A 23,980-nucleotide genomic window follows, 5' to 3' on the forward strand; every position below is an offset into this window, starting at 1 on the left:
CAATTTGACATTCAGACTGAAACTACCTGTCTATCAGTAAGAATTACAGGGAAGCAAAGGTGACATTGCTAATATAAAAACCAACATTAGTATACCTTATTGGATTGATACTGATTGATCTTGAACTTGTTTAGTTTTTGAGGCCATTTGGACTCTGCTGCACTACTGTAACTGAGAATATTTCATGTTCTCTAATCAGTAAAAAAAACAACTGTCACTGGTTCTGATATCAGAGCTGTGCTGGGAAAGAAATGACTGCAGTGTGGGTTTTTGAAATGTGTACATGTGTTTACTTGAATTATTTAGTTAAATGTTAGGCATTTCCAGTGCAATCCTATACCTTTCTACTCAGAAGTAAGATGTACTGAGTTCAATGTGGCTTACTCCCAGATAAGTGTGTATAGAATTGCAATACTGAAACACTTCCTTCTAGTACACTGGCCAGCTTGATGAACCTGAGCCAACTAGTTCCTCACAGTTCTGTCTAGGCAGTGTCATCTTTTCTACTGTGAATACATATTATTCACATTTGTTCCCTTGGATTAGCCAAGTTTATGTTTATCGGGCTAGGAAGGTTGAACCTTTGCTATTTTTAAAGGTCTTTCTAAGCTGCTTTTAGAAAACAATGGGCAGACAAGCAGGATAGGAAGGTAATAAAATGAGTTCAGTTGGTTATCACTTATTTTATACCTGTTTGAATAGATTGCTACCAGCCTTGAGCCTTCAGGATCATGAGGACTGGAAACTGAAACAAATAATGGAATAAAATACCAATACACAGAGAAAATCCCTGTTACATTTTTACTTAAATGACCTACGGATTCAGTCCCATGGACACTTGAATATATTCGTATGACAGATTTCCATTCCATATAATCTACAGCCTGCAGGAAATAAAGACATCTCTTAAGTTTCAACTTTGGTGCTAAACGTTTGGCGTCACATTGGAGTCATAGATGTGAGAGTAATCAGCTTAGGCTGAAATCCAGTACCCATTTACCTGGGTGTAAACCCCAGTCAATTCAATTCTGCTATTGAGTATACATGCATAGGATTGCACTCTTAGTTGCTATACAAGCAGGCATACTACTTTAGACACATTTAAACTAGTTTAACTGCCATGATTTGCCTTCACAGGAGAACAGTGGGAACTGAAATGACTAATCACCAACAAATATATACCAACACCCCCCCCCCAGCAAACTACAATTCCCAGAATCCATTAAGAAAGTTAGAACAGATAACTCTGTCTGAAAGTGGCTTTGGGTTGTAGTTTTGACATGGCCTCAGCTATTTGATTGGAATCAGCAAAGTAGTAGTCCAAATGGGCATACCCATACGAAGTGGCAACGCCACCATTACTACTTCATAAAAACTGGAATTTAGCAAGCTTCTCCTAAAATGTTGTTTCACTGTTGCTACAAGACCCAGGCCAAAGCAATACACCATGAAATGCTGCCCTGAGTACTGGACCATGCATAACCCTAGATTAAACAGATGAAGTATGAAACTGTCATTGAGGGGCCATTATCCTCTCATCCTCTAATAATCTTCTGTCATTCTTAATCATGTTTCACTGAGTTAACATCCAATGTATTGTGTAATCAGAGAAATGCCGAACAAGCGGTTTGAGCTGGCAATGATCCCCTGAGCAGTGGATTCCATGGAGATAATAAATCACAGGAAGCAAAACTTAATATGGCATAGTTAATATTTATTGCTAAATATTTCCCCAGTGCACTGGGGAGAGATAGTCCAACAATTTCATACTCTTTTAGATGTTTCCGTTTCTTCCCGCGGCAATTTTCAATCATTCTGAAATCTGATATATACTAAATACCAACATGGTTGATTGCAGGCTATAATTTGCTTAGCCTGTGAGATCTAGGGAGACCTTGGTGATAAGCATTTACACTGACCTATTTGCCTGTAACAGCACAATGCCAGCACAGATTTGTTTATTCATTCATTCATTCATTCATTCATTCAAACATGTCTGTGCTGACTGCTCAGTTGCCTAAGTTGTACCCAAAGCAGTGCATGACATTCTAAAAAACAATACAAATTGGAACAGTAAAAAAGTAAAAAACAAAACAAAAAACATTATGTAAGTACACATAAAATGCAGCCATAAGTATATCGTAAAAGACAACAGCAGATGGCAAAAGTCCATATCTAATCACATCACCTAGCATTAAACACCTCCCTGAACAGCTAGGTTTTGATTAGTTGCTGAAACACCACCCTCAGACAGGTAGCTAAAGGCACTTCCAGTGGGAGCATATTCCATTGGATGCCACCACAGAAAAGGCGCAGTTTCATGTCCTCATATCTTTCACAGTTCTAAAAGGCAGGGCATAGAGTAGTATCTCTCCTGCACATCTGAGTCAGCAGGGACCAGCATAGGGAAATGAGGCATTTGGCAGGCTGTGCAGGACTGACTGCAAGACTTGCAAAAATTGTGAATTTTGCTGCGCCTTATCTTAAGTATTTGTGTCCTGGTACTGCAAGTCTTACAGTAAGAGTCTTAGCCCAATTCATGTTCCCAAAGGGCATGAGCATAGCATCCAATCCTGTATCATTCTGGTCTGTACGTCTGTAGAAAAGCACATGGGCCAGTCAAATGACATGGCCCCTTCCCACACCCAGTATTGTAGTGTCATCAGTGGCATAGTCATTGGTCAACTTGTGGGGTTCCTTCCTAGTTTTTACCAGAGTAGTGTGAGGCCATATCCATGAGGATTTTTTCTGGACCATGTTAGTAACATATAAAATCAGGCCTAAGACATTTCCCAATGAGAGTCAGTGCTGTAGAGCACTAAATTCAGGAGCTATATTCAGAGCTATGAAATTCCTTCTAAGCTATGAAATTCACTGGGTCATTTTGGATAAGCCAAAGCCTCTCAGCTTGACCTATCTCAGAATTCTTGTAAAATAGGGCATTCCCTTGCATGCCAGCCAGAATTCTTTTACATTATTTGCACCATCTAGTTAAAAAAAACCCATCTAAACAGACTGATGGATGCAATGAGCAGTGACACAGACACACCCCACAGCCTTTTATGCTCTGCATCTGGGTGGCTTGTGCTTCTGTGACGATGCCTTTGACTCCAATTTAGTTTGACAAGAGAATTTCCACTCTAGAAGATGCCAAGGGGACTGATTCTGACAATCAAGAGAGTCAACTTGGTTGAGGCCTTAGAGCAAGAATGGGGACCTGTGGCCCTACAGACGTTGGACTACAATTCCCATCATCCCTGACCATTGGCCATGCTGGAGGGGCTGATGGGGGTCCAACCTCACCCCTGCCTTAAGAGGATGAAGACATGGAGCCTCCTGCCTTGGCCATAAGGGTCAATGTGCTGTTGTTTGTGCATTGGAAGTAATTTGTATTCTCTGTCTCACTGGCAATGGGAGCGTATGAGCGCTCATCTCATGGGGCTTCTTTATGAGGTTTTAAATATCAGCAACTAGTCGTGATAAACCACTCTCCAAGTCAAGAAAGGCAGAGATTTAGGATATTCCCTTTACCTTTGTAGCAATACTTAAAAGTCTACTCCATTTATCACAGGCTTACAGAATGGGAAAATTGTGGGATCATCATTAGGACAGAGACCTTGGCCTGCTTAACTGAATTGCAACCAAAGTCACTAGTAAAGAATGAGTGAATTCCCTTACAAAGCACCTGATATTTGTAAGGAGCACAATCTCACATGAAGGATTGCAGAGTCCACAAGGAACTTACTGTAGGAATTTCCTCTTTCCTGAACTCTTGTCAATGCTCTTTAAGAATCATTAAGCCAGGGCAGCACAAGTTCTGTAAGTCGGGAAAAGGTCTATCTTCTCTTCCCCACGGCTTGACATTTTTCACATTTCTTCCTGCATATCTTAAAAATCTGTGCCTCAGATCTGCAGCAGCCTTCCCCAACCTGTTGCCCTCTAGATGCTTTGGACTTCAAAGCCCATCAGCTCCAGCCAGTATGGCCAATGGTCAGGAATTCTGGGAGTTTTAGTCCAAAACATCTGGAAGGCACTAAGCTGGGGAAGGCTGTTCCACAGCAAAGAAAAATGGAGCAACTTTTGTGGAGACTTGGCATATGGGTCATCATCTATGTTTCTATGTGGCTCTAGTCTGTATAGTCCATTGCAGAACTAAGTTTTCACAAATGTCTTTTTGGGGTAGTATGTACATTACTTTGAGTAGACTGCTGGCAGTAGTTCTGCTTATGTACATTGACATATTTTATGTGAATGGATTCTAAATACTGGAAGAGCAGTTCATGTATTTTTCCAGGAGCATCACACATACATCATTTGCCAAGAATGTTCTTTTATGCCTACAGGACTGGTAGAAGGTCATGGGACTTGACTTGTGTTTGTTAAAAGTACATACTAATTGGCACTGGTGGTCAGAGAGCACATCTTTATGTTGATGCAGATGGGCTGAAAAAGTATATAGAAAACTTTTTTATAATAATGCCACACTTGTGTTATACTGCAAATACAAAACTTTTTTTTACAAAAACAAAACAGTTCTTTTATTGGCAATGCTGCGATCAGTGGTACAGCATGTAAACTTCTTTGTGTTGTCACCTGAAATTGACACTCGAAGAACAGTAATTAAAATTGACACTCGAAGAACAGTTATTAAAAGCACCTTTGGTTTGTTTCAGCAGAGTTTTTGGTATTTATAGTTTTGTAGACATGTCTATTAGAATTAGAGTGTAAGAATTAAATGTATTAAAGTTATACAAGAGTTATACAAAAATTAAAACCTTTAATATAGCATTTGGTATTTTAATGATAAATATGAAAAAGTTGACACAGAACTGAAGGCTCAGAACTGGCTCTGCTTTAATATTTTAGCCTGCTAAGCAATGTCTTCCAGAGTCTTAACTTTGTTTTTTAATTAAGCTGCTGCATTGTAAAAATGAATATTTAGAAACTGTTATCAATATGGATTTTGGTTATTTGTTGTTCTGTGGGTGTACTTTACCAGCAGAACCAAAGCTTTTAAAAATTGCCTTAGCATTAAAATTTGGGAATGCTCTTTAACCTTTATCTGGCTTATTTAGCATATTTTGCTAATTCCAGCATGGGTGCATTGTGCTTGCTAGCAATTGGCACAGAAATGGAGTCCTGGTTTTTTTTTGTATTTCAAGGAAGTCATGGCATAAAATGACTAATATTTTGGCTGTCTGATGGATTGTTTCACTATCTTGATTGTTCATGGCAATTTCAAATTCATGCTGTTCTGTAGAAATCCAAAAAGCCCATGCCAAAAGGGAAGAGGGAGATGATTCCATAATAGTTTACCTTGGTGCTACCTAAACTATTGAAATCAGAAGAATTAGACCAATAGAAATGGGCAAGGCGTTACACACATCCTTTTGCTTCCCCAATAAGCTTCTTTTGGAAAATACAGTGAAAAGTTGAAAATACCCACTGAAGTGATATTAAAAACACTGAGCTAGTCCTGTACAGACAAATCAACAATTTCTAGTACGGAGTTGCTTTAATCCTTTTTAATAAAGCACTCCAAAAATATTGTATTGCCAGCTTTTAAAAGTCTAAAGGAGTAGTGGTTGTAATTCTTAAAACCTCTGGAATAAGAACCTATTGAATGTGAGATTCCCTTCACTTAAGTTGCTGGTTATTGCAAATATACTTTTACACTTGACATTTCAACCACTTCACTCTTTCATTGGACTTTACTGCCCAACATCCAGATGTTTACAACTCAGCTGCACCAACGGTGGGTTATAGAAAGTTAATCTAAATGAATTGCCAAAATACTCTTACACACCACATGATCATGGGTGTCTGAGATCCTGGTCTCTTGTCCTTATCAGCACTCCATACTACAGTTTGTACAACAATTTGACCAGGTGTTATCTAACCAGCATAAGTACAGCTGGTCATTAGACTTGTCTTTTAAAAAACACACAAGAGGAGGGAAGTGTACAGTTAATGGTTATACAGATGTACTAGCATTCCATTATGTAGCCACTATTGTTCTAGCATGTGTGCTGTGTGGCTTCCAGCTGTAGGCAGCATGGAGATCTTATCTTTGGGATCTTTCTTTGTATGTGACTGGCCATTTAACTAGCTACTGACAGTACTTTTCCGAAAGGTGGCAGCTGCCTTGACACATTCCAGGCTGTAGCTCTCAGTTTCTTTCTATACAATCTACTCCGATGGTATTGTCTGGACACCGGCAAGAACGGCCCCCTGGAGTAGCCAGGCATAGATGAGTACAACCTCCATTATTCACTGAACAATAGTTATGTCCTATAAAGGGAATACAAGAAAATGTTTCATACATGTTTTGGTTTGCTTTTTATATATTTAGAAGAAAGCAACAGAGGAAAGACAAACGTGGGAACACTTCAGACACAACTGGTTATTGGCTGTTTCTGCTATGTGCATGAATTGTGATGAGCCTTGGGCTCATCACTGCCCCTCCCACAATGAATAATCCAGGTTCATAAGCCTCTGTTTGATCCTGGCTTTTTTGAACTAACTAGAGTTTAAACTAATCAGAGAACTTTGTTTAGTTTAAAATTGAAAGTGTGTGCTTCTGTTGTTCTCTTGGGCACAAAAACGGTGGGGAGGGGCACACTAATCCAATGCTTGACATGGCTAAGCATGCAGCATGGAACTATGGCTTATCATTACATCTGAACCAGTCCATTGTGTTTGAGGTGCCATAGCTTTAGTTTTCAGTTCAGTTCATTGGCTCTGGAATAACAGCAGTACTGAACATCCTTAAAACATTTGAAATATTCTAAAAGGATAATGAAGGTATAGGTCACACTTTTCACTAAACAGCATTGGGAAACATATAAGCCCTGGGCTCCATTTCTCCCTCACAGATGGAACTTCCCAAATTGTACAGTGTGGAGTTCAGGAATTTTTCTCTGCATACCATGGGTAACAGTTGCTGTAATTCTATTCACTTTTAACAGGTTGGTAGTGATCAGACCGCATCATAATAATAGAGCTGAGTCTGATGAAAATGTTTTTAAATGCCTGCATGAATAAAAACATTTCTGTCTGATGCCTAAGCAACAGGAAAGTTGGTGGCAGGCATACATCCCTGGGGAAGGTATACATTAGCTTGGATGCCACTACTAAAATTTTCCAGAAAAATACAGGAGTCAACCCACATATTTTGAACTCTCTCTCTCTCTCTCTCTCTCTCTCTCTCCTTTTTACATACGCTTAGAGTGCATCCCCATGAAATATGCCCACAGCTAGAGATTGGTCCCTTGATGACCCTATGATGGTATGCATACGCTGCATTTTCTTGGAGAAGTGTCAGTCCCCCTTTGCATCCCAAAATTCTACACCTGGCACAAGCGAACTTGACCAAGTCTTAGTTCAGAAACAATAAACTAAGCAACTAGGACTCCATTCCTGGACACAGTATGCTTATGATTCTAAAAAAAAAGGGAGCGGTTAAACTTTGAACACAACTATCCACAATGTTTTTCAGCTCTATAGAGAATGTTTAGGACATTCAGCTGTTTGTTTATTTAACTGAAAGTTTTGCACATACATCTGAAATACATGACTGTATTCAGTCACCGCCTTCTCCTTTCTAATATCTTCTCTTTGATAAACAATTGGAATGGCAAGAAAGACAACTGGAGACAGACAAGGTGTTTCCCAAGTTCCAATTCCAGAATAAAGCATGACCAAAGCAATCAAGGACATATAAAATATTTTTGTAAATTATTATTATTATATTATTATTATTATATTTATTTATATCCCACCTTTTCCCCAATACTGGGACTCAAGGTAGCCTAAATTATGAAAAACATCTTAATATAAGGGGCATTTCAGTCTCTTCTATTGAAAATTCCATAACATCTATGTGGCAAGGAAACAACTGAAAAAGCAGTAATCACCTCTTATGTATTAGTTTTTCCTAAGTTATTGAATCAAAAGAAAGAAAACTTAAAGTTACCCATATATCTATTATTGGGTCATCAGTTTATTTTTATTGTCACACCACTGGAAATTTCTGAAAAACATGGCATAACTATTTATTCATATTTTCAGATTTCATAGTTGCTTATAAATAATAACAAAATAAGACCCTATAGTTACCTTGTGGACACTGAGCCAAGGCTGTAGTTATTCCATAAAGACGAGTGCGTTTGTGGGGCTGAAAGTTATCATTTTCTTTTGAGATTGAGCGATCCACTGCTACCACAGCATCTCTGCAAAAAAAAATTTAAATGAAATGGTTGGGAGAAAAAAAAGGAACAAAACAGAAAACTAAAAAAGTGGAAGGAGAGACTATTAAAAAATATTGTAACTTTCTACCTAGAGCCCTGCACATTAGGAAGAGCCTAAGATCTGCTACAGAATATTAATGTTCATAAGGAATTTTAGTATCAGGGAATTTTAGTGGGTGTGGGTAGGAGGGCGATGACAAAATGTGATTTATGTGATAGGTTTAGTATCTATTCCAGTCCTATACGTGGGCATGACCACAGTAGGTTGTCCCAACATTCCAAATGAATGGTCTTCTCCAAAGATAGATGGCTTTCTATCCTGTTAATTTTGAGGATTCAGCTGTTCCAATCTAAAGGTACCATTCCAAAGGTGTGGAAAAGGTCTTGGGAGCCAAATCCTGTGTGGCCAAGTACGTTTCCTAGTGTAAAAGCACATCTTGAGAATATTCAGGTTTGGAACCTCCAAACATAAGGCTGGAAATTGGATTGAAGGATCTTCTGGATGACTGAAAAACAATCTAGCCAGGGGCATGTGTGCATAGAAACATCCCAAACTAGATCCTGCATGCAAATGGGCACTATGAACATGCATTTCCCTAAAGTTAAAAGTCCAGTCATCAGTGTCGGAGAGTACAGAGGAAGATTTAATCCAGCCTTCTGCATACTGATGCCTTAGGGCAGGGGTAGACAACTTGTAGCCCTTCGGGTGTTTTGGCCTATAATGCCCATCAGCCCTAGCCATCATAGCCAATGGTAAGGCATGATGGGAATTGTAGGCCAAAACATGGAGGGTTACAAGTTGCCTGCATTTGCCTCAGGATAATCATTGCATAGCTGTCTATTGTGACCCATGCATGTTGCTGCCTCAAAACCAAACCCTCATTGACATTTTGAAGTGTTTGCTCCCAACTTTCATTTTCAAATTACAAGAATGTGTTTATACTTTTGCCCAGAGCTGTCCTAAAGATTTAAATCCTCAGCCTTCCACATATTATGGCTAACATTTAGATACTTTTTATTATGATTCAACATCTGCATATTGACTAGGAAGCCGCAGAAGCAGGGTTTCAATTACCAGCTTCTGTATTATACATTAGAAGTGCTGCCATAAGGCGGGACATTACCTTCTGACTCCCATTCCTCCACATGAAGGATAAAGAAACAGTTAACACAAATACAACCTGCTTAGGAAGTCTGCTTCAGCTGTTTGTCTTGAGAGGAAACGGAATCCTCTTAGGAAAAATGTACACACTGCCAAAACAACAAATGATGTTTCTACGAGGCCAAAGTTGGGGCCTGGGGGATGGAATAACACACTAGTACTTTTAAAACACAGATCATCATACCTTCTCCAGTCTGTGTAAAACAAATTCTTCCCATAGCTTGTAATGCTGAAAGGATACTGGATTCCTTCAAGGATCTTTCTCCGACCAAGCTGATTGGGATCCATACATTCAACCCGTTTGGTGCCTGCATAAAATAAAACAAGTGGGTCTTTGTGTGTGACAAATAGTCCTTTTGTAGGACAGGGATGCAATGACACAATAAAAGGAATATGTATGGAATTTATGGTTTCCTCTAAGCTTCTAGGCTCATCCATGCCAAACTTTCTCCACATCTCTCCCAGACAATCCTTTTTGTGAAGAATAGTCAGTTTTTCCCAGTTCCTACCAATAGTTTTGCATTGGACACACCATATCCACAATATTAATCTTAGTTTTTTTTCAACCACATCTTCCCCATGTTTGATGCAAAGAGTAGCCGTATGTAGACATCCTTAGGAACACAGGAAGCTGCCTCATACTGAGCCAGACGCATGGTCCGTCTAGCTCAGTATTGGCTCCACTGATTGGCTGTGGTTTTCCAGAGTTTCAGGCAGGAGTCTTTTCCAGCCCTACCTGGGGATGCCAGGGTTTGAACTTGGGGCATTCTGCATGCAGTCTCTGAGCTACAGCCCTTCCCTAAATTTGGTTCCTTGCGAAAGTCCTTACTGCCCCTCCAGTTCAAACTATGCCCATGGCCAACCTGGAAGAACAATATTCAAAACATTTCAGTTAACAACCATCTAGCTAACAGTCAGATGAAGAAACTGTTTATTGCCTTTTAGAATACCTTTTTAATGCATCCATTAGAAGAAAATTTCCCCAAGATCTCTTGGTAAGGATTTCATCAAGGAAGATTTGAAAATTTTATTTAATTACTTATGTACATTTGTGTATTTTACAACATGAACTCAACTGTTCTCTCTCAGTGGATAAGGAAAAATTTGTTACAAAGTTGTAATGTATGCATCTGCAGCTTATACATTTAGATATGTGCAGCAGAATGTGTTTATGTGTACTAGAGATCACGTACATTAAATTTTAATTTTGTGTACAAATTAAGCTCTCTTAGCCAAGCTATGAGCTGGTTCCTATGACACGGTAAGACACCGTAGGTTAATTCACCCAAGGGGCATGCCAGCTGCCATTCTGAATATGCAAGCCACGGTGCGCACACAGCATAGTTTGTCATGGTGTGAGAACCTGGGTGACATGGATTATGCAAGGGTTAAATATGGGTTGTTTTAGGTTATGTGAGGGTTGCATATTCAAAATGGTGGCCAGCACATGCCGCAGCCCACTGTGGCTTAAATAAACCACGGTGGGCTGATTTGATCTTGTTAACCAGGTCTGTGTCTTATTTTAGCATTGCATGCTAGATTGAATTAGATGATATATATTTTGCCTTATTCTGAAATGTTCAAAATGTCTGGATAAGATTTTATTTACCCTAACTGATGTCTTATATTTTTGTGCTTAATTCTTTAGATATCTTTCAGTTATAAGCAATAGATGAAGCTGAATCTTTAGTGCAGTGGGGGATTAGGATTATGCTGCCCTGACTCTTACTGCAGTCTGACAGATCCATGCTGAAGTCACATTCAAACAGGGATCTGCTTGTATAGACTCTAGGGATGTCTGCGGAATCCGCCACGGACTCCAATGAGGCCAAATTCCAGTGAATTCAGCCCATGAAGTCCGCGGCGGAAAGAATGCACTTACCTGTGCCTTTCCGGACTGAATATCCGCCCCCGACCAGTTCTGTTCCACCGTCTATGCAGAACCCGGAAGTAAGTGATCGGACACAAATGGCGTCCGCTACGCAGTTTGCGTCCCCGTTTTTCCTCGCGATAGGCTACGCATCTCTATTTACGTAGATACTTACGTAGCCTATCGCTTGAAAAAACAGGGATGCAAACAGCATGGTGGACGCCATTTGCGTCCCTGGTTTTTCACGCGATAGGCTATGTAAGAATCTACATAATTAGAGACGCGTAGCCTATCACGAGAAGAAATGGGGATGCAAATGGCATAGCTGATGCCATTTGTGTCCAGAGAACACTGTGGGAGCCGGCTGGTGGCTCCGCAGAGCGGAGCCAGCCAGCTTGGATTCTGGGGGGGAGGGATGGATCGCCTTCCCCTCCACTGAAGATTCCAGAGGAAGGAATGACTCACCTCCCCCCCAGCAGACCCCCCCATGGTCGTGTGGTAAGGGGATCCGTACATCCCTAATAGACTCCCATGTGCATGGGCCTGATCTAGGTAATCTTTGCCCACAAAATCAAGTTAAAACAATAGCATGTTGTGGTCTATGCCCCTTTATTTGAACAGGTCTCTAATTAGTGGACATCACGTAGGGTCTAGGGAGAACCAGAGCAACATGATCCTGAACCACCACCAGGTGTACCATGAGAGACCATCTAGAGTTCTAGAATCTCTTTACACTGAATATTCAATATTCAAGTTCCTATGGTCACCTTTATACCTATACTGATGCTCTACTTTCTTTGATAGCACTAGAGTGATGAGCACTGCCCATGCATCTTGCCCCCATGAGCTTTATCCTTTATCCCATTTCTCACAACCTTTTAATCGAAAGTACAGATTCTGTGCTATTTCCATTTTTGGAAAGGTTGCTTTTGTTTTGTATAAATGCATCAATACAAAGACCTGCCAACAAACTCTCATGGAGAAACCTGGGCATATCAGATTCTTGACTTTTTGTATATTTCAGATAATGAAATACCAATACTGCTTGAGCCCAGGTTACTTCCACAAAGTAATCTGCAAAAACATTGGCACATTTTTCTGTACCCCAATCTCCTAGATAGTATTTAATGAAACTTAAAAATAGAACTAGCATCTCAAAGTTTAAAAAGGAAGAAAAAAAGAAGCATAATCCTAGTATGTATGTATAAATCTGCTGAACGTGGGAGGAACATGGCTCAAAGAGTGCCCATTTTATCAAGAAGCAGCCCACATGTAAAAAAAAAATAAAAGAGCTCATGTGTACTACAACAAAGAAAGAGAGATGGGAGGTGGATGCTTCCAGGCAGTGCTTTTTTTTCTTTTTTTTTTTGAACACTAGGAAGAAAGAATCAGTTGTACAGTTAAGTCCCTCCCTAAATCAAGAAAGCCATATTTGAGCCTCCCTAAATTAAGTAAGGACACTTCGCATAACCTGTTCAGGAGAAAGCTCCATGTTTGAAATGTATTAAAAGTCAGAGGGTTGCAGCTAATTTGCAGGTGTAATTTGTAAGTTGACATAATGTACTTATTATTTTCATGAACTTGGCAAATGCCATGAACTTGGCAAATGAACTCTTATGAGTTCTGTGAGAGCCTCCTTTTTACTTGCATCCTTGTTTTTCTTTTCTTAGAATACTGACCATCAAATTTATCTGAACTACAAAACCATGATTTTAACTTTTGTTTGTTTAAGAAGAGCTGGAATAGGTGGATTCCAGGAATATTCCAGAGTTTGCATGTGGATTTGCCCATACTTGTAAGAAGACAAAACAGAAACGGATGGTTCAGCTCACTCTTTCCTCCTCAACCGGGTACAGACAATCAAAGGAGGGCAGAAGCAGAACCAGATGTGTTCAAAATGAGGGTCCCTAGGGAAGTAAGCAGCAGCCAACAAATAGAAGGCTGGCCCAAAGAACCCCAGAAATGTCAATCAAACACAAGGGATGGATGGGGTCCATAGTTTCCTGCTCCAATTAGGAGATGGATTTGGTATCTGCCTCCTGGCTCCCACACCTATGATCCTGACTCTGCCCTTTGAAATGTGATGCAGTACAACAGTGGAGACTGGTGGCTCCAATGTCAGTGGGGCAGTGAATCTGCTCTGGGTTTCAGTTAGAACCAGTCAAAACGCTAAAGGAGCTATCTGCACCTTGGATAGCTCCTTCAGAGTTCTGACTGGTTCTGACTGAAACCCAGGGCAGATTCACCACCCCACTGACATCAGAGCCTCGAGCTTCCACTGTAGTATAAGGTTTTGGCAATGCTGACTTTCCCAATTGTGAAAGTTAGCAGTTGCCAAACGCTTACACTGCATCACAGTTCATATGGCAGAGTCAGAATCTTCATTTGGTCCGAGTTCAATTCTCCACTTAGATATGGATGTCACTTGGTGACCTTGAGGTAGACATAATATTTCAACCAAACCTGTCTGAGAGTTGCAGACAGAATCATAGAATAGTAAGGTTGGAAAGGGCCTATAAGACCATCGAGACCAACCCCCTGCTCAATGCAGGAATCTAAGTCAAAGAATAAGTGCGGTAAAAATTGCAGAGCACTTTCTATGCTGAAAAGTGACACTGAAATGATAAAGAACCACCACCACCACCATTGTTAGAAGGCCACTTTGCATTTTTGGAGCCTGTAGTTCATCAGTTTAGTTCATTCTACATTATGGATAAGCTTTTACCTGCATCTACCCAGCACAACAATGAAGAGTAGGTATCAAATGTCAGCCCATTTGGTAGACCCAAATCATCTTTAACAAGAATTCTTCTATTTGTGCCATCCATGTATGAGGTTTCTATTTTAGGAGCTTCTCTGTTCCAGTCTGTCCAATAAATATTTCTGTATATACAAATAAAAACAGAATGTGAGTAAGGTGTCGGGAAAAATAAATACCCTGATTAACAAAGGAAAAGCTATGAATAATCTGAGTGGTACACCAAACCAGTATCAGTCAAGCTATTTAGGCTGCAATCCTTTATGCACCTATCTGGGAATAACTTTCATTGAATGCAGTGGGACTTATTTCTGAGTAAGTCTCACTTACTTACTTACTTACTTAGGATTTCACTTGTTATGTTCAGCATGTAACATATGCTTACCATGGACAGATTGTACATTCTAAGAGTTAAGGCGCTTAGAAATTCACTTGTCAACCCCAAAACATGAAACTCATAAGTAAAGAGTTTAATTTCTGCATAGCACCTATAAGATTCTAGGCAGAGAGAGAGAGAGAGAGAGAGAGAGAGAGAGAGAATGTTCTACTACAGCCATCCCCAATTTTGAGCCCTTCAGATATTTTGGACTACAACTCCCAGTATTCCTGACCACTGGCTGGAGGGATGGTAGTTGAAATCCACAGCATCTGGTGGACACCAGGTTGGGGAACACTCTTCTACAGTCTTACATTAAGTGCTCATTCAACACATAGCCTCTCTCTTTCAGCCTAATCCTCTTCCTCTGTAGGGTTGGGGCAACAATAAAGCTTAATACAGTATGGGGCCAATGGTCACCTAGCGCACACTGTTATTGCCCAGTTTTCTCTGTATAGTTTCATTTGAGTTAGAGAGAGTACCATATTTCAAAGATTATATCATTAATATTAAAATATTAAAAGGCTGCAAACTGGGGAAAACTGCATTTCAAAGCATTTTTTTAAACTGCTGCATGTCACATATTTGTTACTGGGTTCTTCTGAAATCCTAGTTTCATACACCTATGACACATTGTCTTGATTTTATAATGATTAGAATTTTCAACTTTGATAATGGTGGAACATTGTTTAATCCATCTGCCATAATTACACAGGTGTTCCAATGCCTGTATAATCTGGCTACACACAGACAAGGTTCCTTATTTTCAGTGACACGGAAAAACTACACATGCCTTTGGAGTGTCCTCCCTTTCATTTCCTCCCCCTGCTTACTCAGTGGAAGTAAGCTTTTAGTCAGCTTGAAATTCTTTCAGCAATAAATGGCCCCAGTTCAACCTTTCACCAACCATTTAAAATATTGTTTTGGACACGTTCCCTGTTGGTGCCAATAAGGTGCTTTTGAGAAAGTTCAACACATTTAAACACTGCTTTTGCAGTTAGATCTGCACAAGCACATTTCAGTCTGCTCACGGCCTTTTCTAAACACACTGAAGTTCAATATTGATTTTATTTGCTTCTTCACCAGTGAAGGGTTATGTAGCAGTATAGTGATATATAGGAGAATGAAAAAACAGGCATGCAGAGAACCTGCACACAATCCAGAAGCAGTGGTAAAGTTGCAGGTTAAAAGCCTTGAGTAGAAAAGCTCATGATTATCATCTGAGTAAACATCCCTCATACCAAATCCCCACGCAGCTCACTAAACTGAATGTAGTTTGACAAGCCACTTGGAAGTTCTCTGGAGGGAGCTGTGGAGAGAAGATCTCAGCTACCACCACCACTCAGGTGAATACACAAATTGTATGCACACAGCCCTCTGGAATGTGGCCTAGAACGTTCATTATACAAAATCAAACACACTCAATTTTTTATTATTATAACTCAGGAGGAAAAATGCCCTTTACACTCTAAAAACTCAAACCATTCTTACCAGAAAAGCTAACAAAGTTTCTGAGTTGATGTAATTATTCAATTAGTATTTCCTGGATTAAAAAAAAAAAAAACCTCTGCTGGAAACCAAGAGATATGACAAATATCTCTTGGGATATTTTGTACTTGTAACATCAGCACGTGGAAAGAATCTGACAAAGGTACTGAACTAAAGGGACTTATCAACAAGTAAGTTCCAAAAATAGAAGTTTGTAAGGTTTTTACTTACCCTCTCATAGGATCTGCGACAATGGCTCTGGGGTTCACAAGGTTAGTGTCAAAGAGTACCCGGCGATGGCTGCCATCTAGCCTGGCTACCTCTATTCTGTCAAGCTGAGAATCTGTCCAGAAGATGGTGCGCCCAAGGTGATCAAGAGCTATTCCTTCAGGACTTTCCAAATCTGGGAGAAAGGGGGAAAAAAGAAAACGAAATTCTGAAATAAAATATAGTTCACCTAAAATATCTCAACCTCTGTTCCTGTTCAGGGGAAACAAGTTCACAATCAAAACAGTTTATCAGTTTCAGCCAACTCCCAATTGAGCACCTTCCTTTTGAACAAAAGCACAACAAGATCAGATTGTGAAGCATTAGATTCTTCCCCAAGTCCTTAAATATTCCCAAAACATTAGTTCTAATAATACCTTCAAGCAATGGCAAGTACAGAATGTATTATAATAGACTGTAAAAGCCCTTCTTCATTTGTAAAAGCTTATTTCAACTTGAAGATGGGGGAATCAGCTGACACATTGCGGGCTTTTCTGTTAATAGGGTTGCTTTCTTGAGACAATGTAAATGTCTTAGATCACAATCGTCAAGGTGAAAATAATTTCCTAATTGTACAAATACATTTTCAGATTGTTTTATTTAACACAGAACTGCAATAATGTTCAGTTCCAAAATTCTTCACAACTTGTGGGGACAGAAGACAGAGGACAGAAGACAAATTACCATGATGCATCAGGCCAAAGCCTCTATGTACACAAATCATCCATGCAGGGGAAACTCCATGGATATATGTGACAAAACTTCCACCCTATAAGAGTTACAATGATAGATTTGGAATCCAGATCTCTCATGTCATGGTTCTTGCTTAAAGGCTGTGAGATGGATGGTGAATAATTAATCATGGAAAGACATTCCTGCTTAAGTTTTTAAAAATAATATAGACTTAGTAATTAGTATCAACTAGGGCTGTACATGGACCCCTGCTTTGCTTTGGATGCCAATTCGGAGCTGCTGAAACAGCCCTGCTTCACTTCAGACTGATTCGGACCGATTCCACTTCACTTTGGATCCAGATCTGAAGTAAGATTTGGATATCTGAATTATTTGGATTTGACGTTTTCCCATTGACTTTCATTGGAAATAAAAATGACCATAACATTTTCAGTTTTCATGATATATACATGACACTTGGGGAACTGGCTGCCTCCATGGAGTTGATCCCACCTGCCAAATTTCAGACAGTTTGGCCCAGTAGTTTTTTTGCTCGGCGCAGGTAAATTTTTATTTTTTCAACAAAAACTCAACAAAAAGAGCTATAATGTTTCACTGTTTCCACAGAAGTGCATGAAATTTGGAGACCTGTCAGCCCCCATGAAGGTGATTCCACTTGCCAAATTTCAGACAGTTTGAGTAGTTTTTGTGCTAGGCACAGGTAAAATGTGCTGTTCTCAGAAACTCAAACCAAAGATCATAAAGGGATAATCAGAGAAGTTAGGTGTTTAAGCGGTGATTAGGAGGAGGTCACTATCCCTAGTCTCTGGTGAAGGTTTCTTTGAAGCGCAAATAATCCCTCTCCCCTAGTATTACTTTCCTGTTCAGCTTCACAGTGGATGAGCTCAGGCTCTCTTTGGCTGAACGGAATATACATTACCTGGGGAAACAGGCTGGCAGAGTAGTTTTTGTGCTATATGCTAAGTTTTTCAACAAAAACTCTCAAAGCAAAGAGCTATAACTTTTCACTGGTTGCACAGAAGCTCATGAAATCTGGGCAATGGGCAACTCCCACGCCAAGACCCTGAAGATGCCTCATATTGGGCTTGCTTTGCCACACAGTGTAGTATTAAATTTAAATATATGCTAATGTGTGTAGTGCTTTGCCACACACTATTTGCTTGCCCACAAGCATACATATACACACACACACACACACACACACACACGACCAAAAGAAAAGCAAATACAGAACTACCTACAAGCAAAGAAAAGATTTTTTATTTTTATTTTTTTAGGGAAAAGACAGAGAGTTCAAAAATGGGAAGGGAAAGAATACAGGAATTGAGAAAGGGGGGAGTCAAGAACAAGGAAAGTACATATATGTGTGTGTGTATGTGTGTACGTATATATATATATATATGTATATGTATGTGTGTGTGTGTGTGTGTGTGTGTGTGTATATATATATATATATATATATATATGATCTAGGAAGGAAGGAAAACTACAAAAAATAGTTGAATTGAGAAGGGCAGTGGGGCAAAGAACAAGACAAGGCAGGAAACTAAAGTACTTTTTTTTTTAATAAAGAATCTAGAAAGAAAGAAAAGGAATAGTTGAATTGAGAAGGAAAGAAGAACAACAAAGCTGCAGTACAACACACACACACACACCACACAGATCTAGCCAATCTCTCTCTAACCAACTCTAACCAGCTCTCTCTCACACAATGAAACAAATGCAGGCTGATCTCCAATATATGCAGTATCCCCCCGCCCCTCCACCACTGTTACTGACTGGAGATTGCTGGGTTAAGTTCAGCCCTAATTTGGCAACGAGAGTTGCCATTTGCCAAAGCTCACCATTCCCCCCCCCCCCCGATTCTTTGCAAGTTGATACATTTAGAGTCTGGCTGTCTGTGCTTCAGAATAGCTCCAAATCTCCGAGGCAGACTGAAGCGCTTCGGCGGTGATCCGCTTCGCTTCAGACCGCCTCAGTGCTGGTCTGATCCATTTCAGATCTCAACAAGACACCTCCGAAGCAGCCCGATTCACTTCGGTATTCGGATTCGGCACCGAAGCAATGCACAGCCCTAGTATCAACATTCACTAGGTTGAAGAACATCTGTAACACAAAATTTCACCTTAAAAATACATTATGAACAGGATAGGCACAACTTATTTTTCAAATTTTGGTGGAGATACACACACACTCAATGCATAAACATAGTGTTTCAGATACCATTGTGTTTTCAAGCTGATCTCTATGTGCAAGGTTAGAGGCTTACAATGCAATTGTATGTATGTATACTCAGAAGTAGGTGTTCAATGGGGTTTATTTCCAGGTAGGTGTATATAAGACTACAGTCTTAATTTAAAAAAACAACACAGCCCTGGGGTCTGCAACTGGAGACCCAGGGCCAAATGCAGCCAGCCCTCCCCAAGAGTTACCAAGCTAGATGTGAAACAGGTGTGAAGAAAGTGGCGCTTGTGGCAGCAACATTTGCTGGCAGAAAACTTCAAAGGCTAAGGCTTGACTAGCATGTTGCACACTCTTCATCCTCTTTTAATAGTCTCTGCAGGCAAACTGATTGCCTGAATTATTTAAATTATTCTATTTAGTATAGAGTAATAGAGAACAGGTTTTATTTGCAATAGTTCTCAAATACTGTAGATCTGAGTCTATTAGTCTTTGAACAACAAGAAATAGGGCCTTCTCAATCCCATAATTGCCTATAACTTCTGCAGAGAAGCCTAGCCTATGTAATTTCTTCTCCATCGTCTCATCCAGCAGGTAACATAGGTATGTGAAAGCAGTAAGGAGAGATAGCTACCAGGATACATACCTTTAATTCAACTGATCGGATACCCACTTCCAGATAAATTGCTGCATTTCCCACATAAGAAGAAAGGCCCAATAGCTTCCTAAGAAATACAGACTGGACCCTTTCCATTTGGGAATTAAGTCCCAAAATCCGAATAGGAATACCATAAGTAAGTTAGGCCAGAGTCTTAGCTTTGTAAATTTGAATTGCAGAGGGAATAAATTGGACAACTTGCAAAAAAAACCCTTACGATTGGCTAAGATTTGTTGAATCAATTGCCTGCCTACATTGTTCAGACCAGAATCCAGTGCTCTGCATTTGTATGCCTAGGTATTTTATATGGAAGACTTGCTTGATGACATTACCATTTAAAATCCATTTATACTGTTTACAGGCTTCTGAGAACACTAAAAATTTAGACTTGCTGTAATTGATAGTCAAACTATTCTTGGAGCAATAAGTCCCAAATACAGACAATAGGTGATTTAACCCAATTCTGGAGAGTGACAGCCATACAGCATCATCAGCATACAAAAGTAGAGGTATCTTAGTATTCGACTATTTTGGAGCATGGGAATCAACATTACAGAGATAAGAGGCCAGATTGTTTAAAAAGAAATTGAAAAGAAAAGGAGCCAAATATAACCCTGTCTTACACTCCTTGTAACAGAAACTGAATTAGAAACTTGTCCCTGCTGCCCACATCTAACTTGACTAGAAGTCTGATTATACAAACATCTAATGAGGAACAGTAGACACTTGTCCACAGAACTTTTGTGTAATTTAGACTATAGCAATTCCCTTGTGACCAAATCAAAGGAAGACTTAAGATCAATAAAGGCAGTGAAAAGCTTCCCGCCAGGAATTGAGGTATATTTCTCTGCCAAGTGAGCTAACACAAAACAATTATCTAAAGTTGAATGGCCAGCTTTAAACCCATTCTGTTCCTCACCTTTATACTATTATCCTCCATCCAAGTAGTCTTCACCTGCAAAATGGGAGCAACATCCCTCTAAGTAGTATAAGTGCAATGCAGTGCAAATATGTGTATTACAGTATTTGACTTGCTTTGTAATCAGTGACTTGCCTCATTGTATGCACTTTTACTTCTGTTTTCTCCTTGTGGTACATTTGAGTCTGGAATGCACTGCCCTTCCACTGCCCACTGCCTGCTAGGCTGTGCCACTGGTCCACTGAACACTACCCCTGGGGAAACAGAAATATCCCTATTTTCATCTGGGAAATATTGGACGGTATGGAATTCTTAAGAAAAAAATCAGCAGAGGTTCCATTAAAATTATGGATTTTGAAATTAGTGTGTATTTAAAAATCCAAAACCATGGGGCAGGATCCCACGTGACACTACTGCTAATGTACATTATATTGCACTCATGTAAGCGAACTCTAGCACAACACCAATAGCACTTGCTGGCGCAACAGGGTTTCTGAAGAAAGCTATAACACCAGCAAGCTCTTACTGGCATTGCACTTGAGGTTGTTTATGCTACCACAACATAATTTACGTTAGCAATAGGGTCACGTTGGATACTGCCCCATGGATTAATTCAAACTTCCTACCAACTGTGTGAATCTTAATATACTATTCTGAAACAGATCTATTCCTTCAGTACTAAATCCTACAAGAGACCTGCTTGGTATACATGAGACAAGACCTGTGGGAATAATTTATCACAGACACAAAAATGCCATTATATTATCTTAGAAAACAAAACAGGCTTTGCTAGGAATTGAGGTGGACTTACAAATATCTACAATATGCCAATAAAAAGAGCAAAAAAAGCAACACCTCCTTCTGATAATAGGGCCATGACTTAAAGTGTAGATCTATTTTAAAAAACCACAAACCCTATTTTTGTAAAGTAATTAAGCTTTAAAAACCAACAGTGTTGATCTTAGATAACAGGATGGGACTTAGACTTCAGAATGGTTAATGATCTTGGAGAACAGATTTAAGTTTGGAACAATTAGGAGAAACCTATGTGCATAGTTTTCCTTGGACAGTGACCAGGTCTAAAGCAACAGGAAATAGCAGATAATGGCCTACTATCCTGGCCCCAGGGCTTGCTGAGCTCAAACACAGATTGAGGAATAAATTATTTTACCAAGCCATATTAGTTCAAAATGCGTGTTAAGGTTTCTTCTGCTTGGAAAAAAAAACATCATTCAGAAGACAATGTTGTTGTTTCTTTTTTAAAAAGGACAGGCTGTTCACAACTGAGGCCAAGTCTGTGAATATAATTCCATTTGAGCTGGATGCCACACAGACTTTATTTTATATATACAGGCATACTAAAAGTAGTATATTAAACAAAATGTGAGTGTAAGAAACTCAAGAAACCCAGACATCATGAACATACAACAGTCCAGATCCATACTACATTTATTTATTTTCTTTATCAGTCTCTGTTTTTCCTTTTAAAAAAAAAGGCTCTGAAAATATGCTGCTCCCACCCCCAGCCTCAAAGAACATTTTGTGGTTGAATGTCCCCCTTCATTTTCCAGCAGACCAACTGGGCCAAGAGAGGCGTAAGGGCCGCATCTACATGGCACCAATTTCATTGCTCGGGAGGAGCTGTGAATTAACAACTGGGGCAGTAGATGGGAGGGTTAAAGTGGGCTTCCCAAACTGGGAAGAGCAGAGAGTGCAGAGCTGGGAAGGAGGGTGCGCGACTAGCATGTAGGACTTGCTTGCGAGTAAACATTCATAACAAACCCTGCATACACATTTCTGAGGCAGGCAGACAGACAAGCAGGCAGCCGCTGCCTCTGGAGACTGAGCAGGCGCTGAGAGCATGAAGTGCTTCTGCGTACATGTTTATGAAAATCATCCGCCCTGGCACCCACCCTTTCTCAACTTTGCAGCTTCGAATCCACAGGTATCCACCGTTTCTCAGCTGTGACCCTATGTAGCTGCACATCTCCACTCTCAAGCTTGACTACTTAAAGTGAGAGGCAGTGACCTGGAACTGAAGGCAATGACTGACTTCCTGGTAGACATGTTTGCCCCCCTGCTCTCCCCCTGCCCCCGCCCCAGGCTACTTTCCATTCCACCAGTCAGTGCAGCTTCCACCCACTTCTTCATGCCTCTGTAACTGTGGAGCTGCGAAGGAGGAGGGGCATCACTAACTATGCTGTGATTTTGATCCGAGGAAGGGACAGACAGCTCAACCCCCCGCAGTGAACCCGAAGCCAGTGAAAACTTTGCAGCAAACAGACACTGAGAAAACTCAGATTTCTCCGTGAAAACCATGACTGGGCTGCGAAGCGGTGACTGCATCGTCTGTCGCAAAGATCTTCCCTTCTAAGCGGCACTGGGGCAAATGGCTCATGTAGATGGGGCCACTGATGTGACTCTGCTCACACAAAAGTTAATGCAGAATGCAAATTATAGGCATTCTTTCTAAATTTGCAGTTGCCCATAAATTAGCATATGAAAATTATGCAAACGATAAACCTCTTTTGTCCTGTTTTTTAGTGACCTCTTTTTTTGGTGACTCACAAGTGGCCACCCTGCTTCCATGTTTGAGCTATCAGTTAGAAGATTTGATGTGGCTGTGTGGCCTAGGTAGGATAAAATTTATCTCCATACAGTTTGACAAGCAGCCAGACATAAACTCTGACCACCTTTGGATGCTATAGAATAATTCACAATGCATGTTGTGAGCAGCCGTTCCTCCAGCTCAGCAGTAATTTCTTGCAATTTCATTGCATTATTAGTATGACTACAAGACTGTCAGGAAGGAATTGGGGGCTCAGAGCCTGGCAAGGGACAGGCTTATGAAGAGATATACAACCAATTCACATTCTTAAACTGCAGTAAGGAAGAACATTTCTCCCTGCGGAGTAGCCTCTGCAGCTGTGGAACTTGGGAGACTTGTAGAATTCACAGGCAATGCAGCTGGAGAGACAGACAAGAGCTGGAAGAGGCCATATAACAGGAGAATCCAACTATGAACTATCAGAACATTCACATTAAAAGCTTTAAATGATTAGCACAAGGACACCATCTAAAACTTAGGAAATGTGATAAATGTTGCAACTAGGAAGACAAATGTAGATTATAAAATTAATTTCACTTACAAAATCACTTTTGATTCATATGATCCAATTTGGTTTATGCATTGTAGCTGTTTTACAATATAGTGATGTTTGTAATAGCCCATGGTTAAATAAACACACCTCACACATTTTTTTCAAATAAACACCAAACAAAGGGTCACTTTTCAGTTAAGGCTACAATACTATACACACTTACCTGGGAGTAAGTCCCACTGAACTCAGTTAATAAAG

At 40.1% G+C, this 23,980-nt stretch overlaps 1 protein-coding gene across 1 annotated transcript in view; it reads right to left on the minus strand.

The window, feature by feature from the left end:
• Positions 1-1,693: 1,693 nt before the first annotated feature.
• NID1 (nidogen 1) overlaps positions 1,694-23,980 on the minus strand; it is an 81,174-nt gene continuing 58,887 nt past the window's right edge. The window contains exons 16-20 of the mRNA XM_084828188.1: positions 16,135-16,306; positions 14,007-14,164; positions 9,596-9,719; positions 8,119-8,231; positions 1,694-6,291 (exon numbers count right to left, since the gene is read on the minus strand). Of these exons, the coding sequence (XP_084684314.1) occupies positions 6,170-6,291; positions 8,119-8,231; positions 9,596-9,719; positions 14,007-14,164; positions 16,135-16,306 (689 nt within the window). The 3' untranslated portion in view covers positions 1,694-6,169. The remainder of the gene's footprint in view (positions 6,292-8,118; positions 8,232-9,595; positions 9,720-14,006; positions 14,165-16,134; positions 16,307-23,980) is intronic.

Source organism: Heloderma suspectum, chromosome 1, assembly GCF_057233095.1.
Source record: "Heloderma suspectum isolate Gila_16-S chromosome 1, 16-S_ref, whole genome shotgun sequence".
NCBI classification, from domain to species: domain Eukaryota; kingdom Metazoa; phylum Chordata; class Lepidosauria; order Squamata; family Helodermatidae; genus Heloderma; species Heloderma suspectum.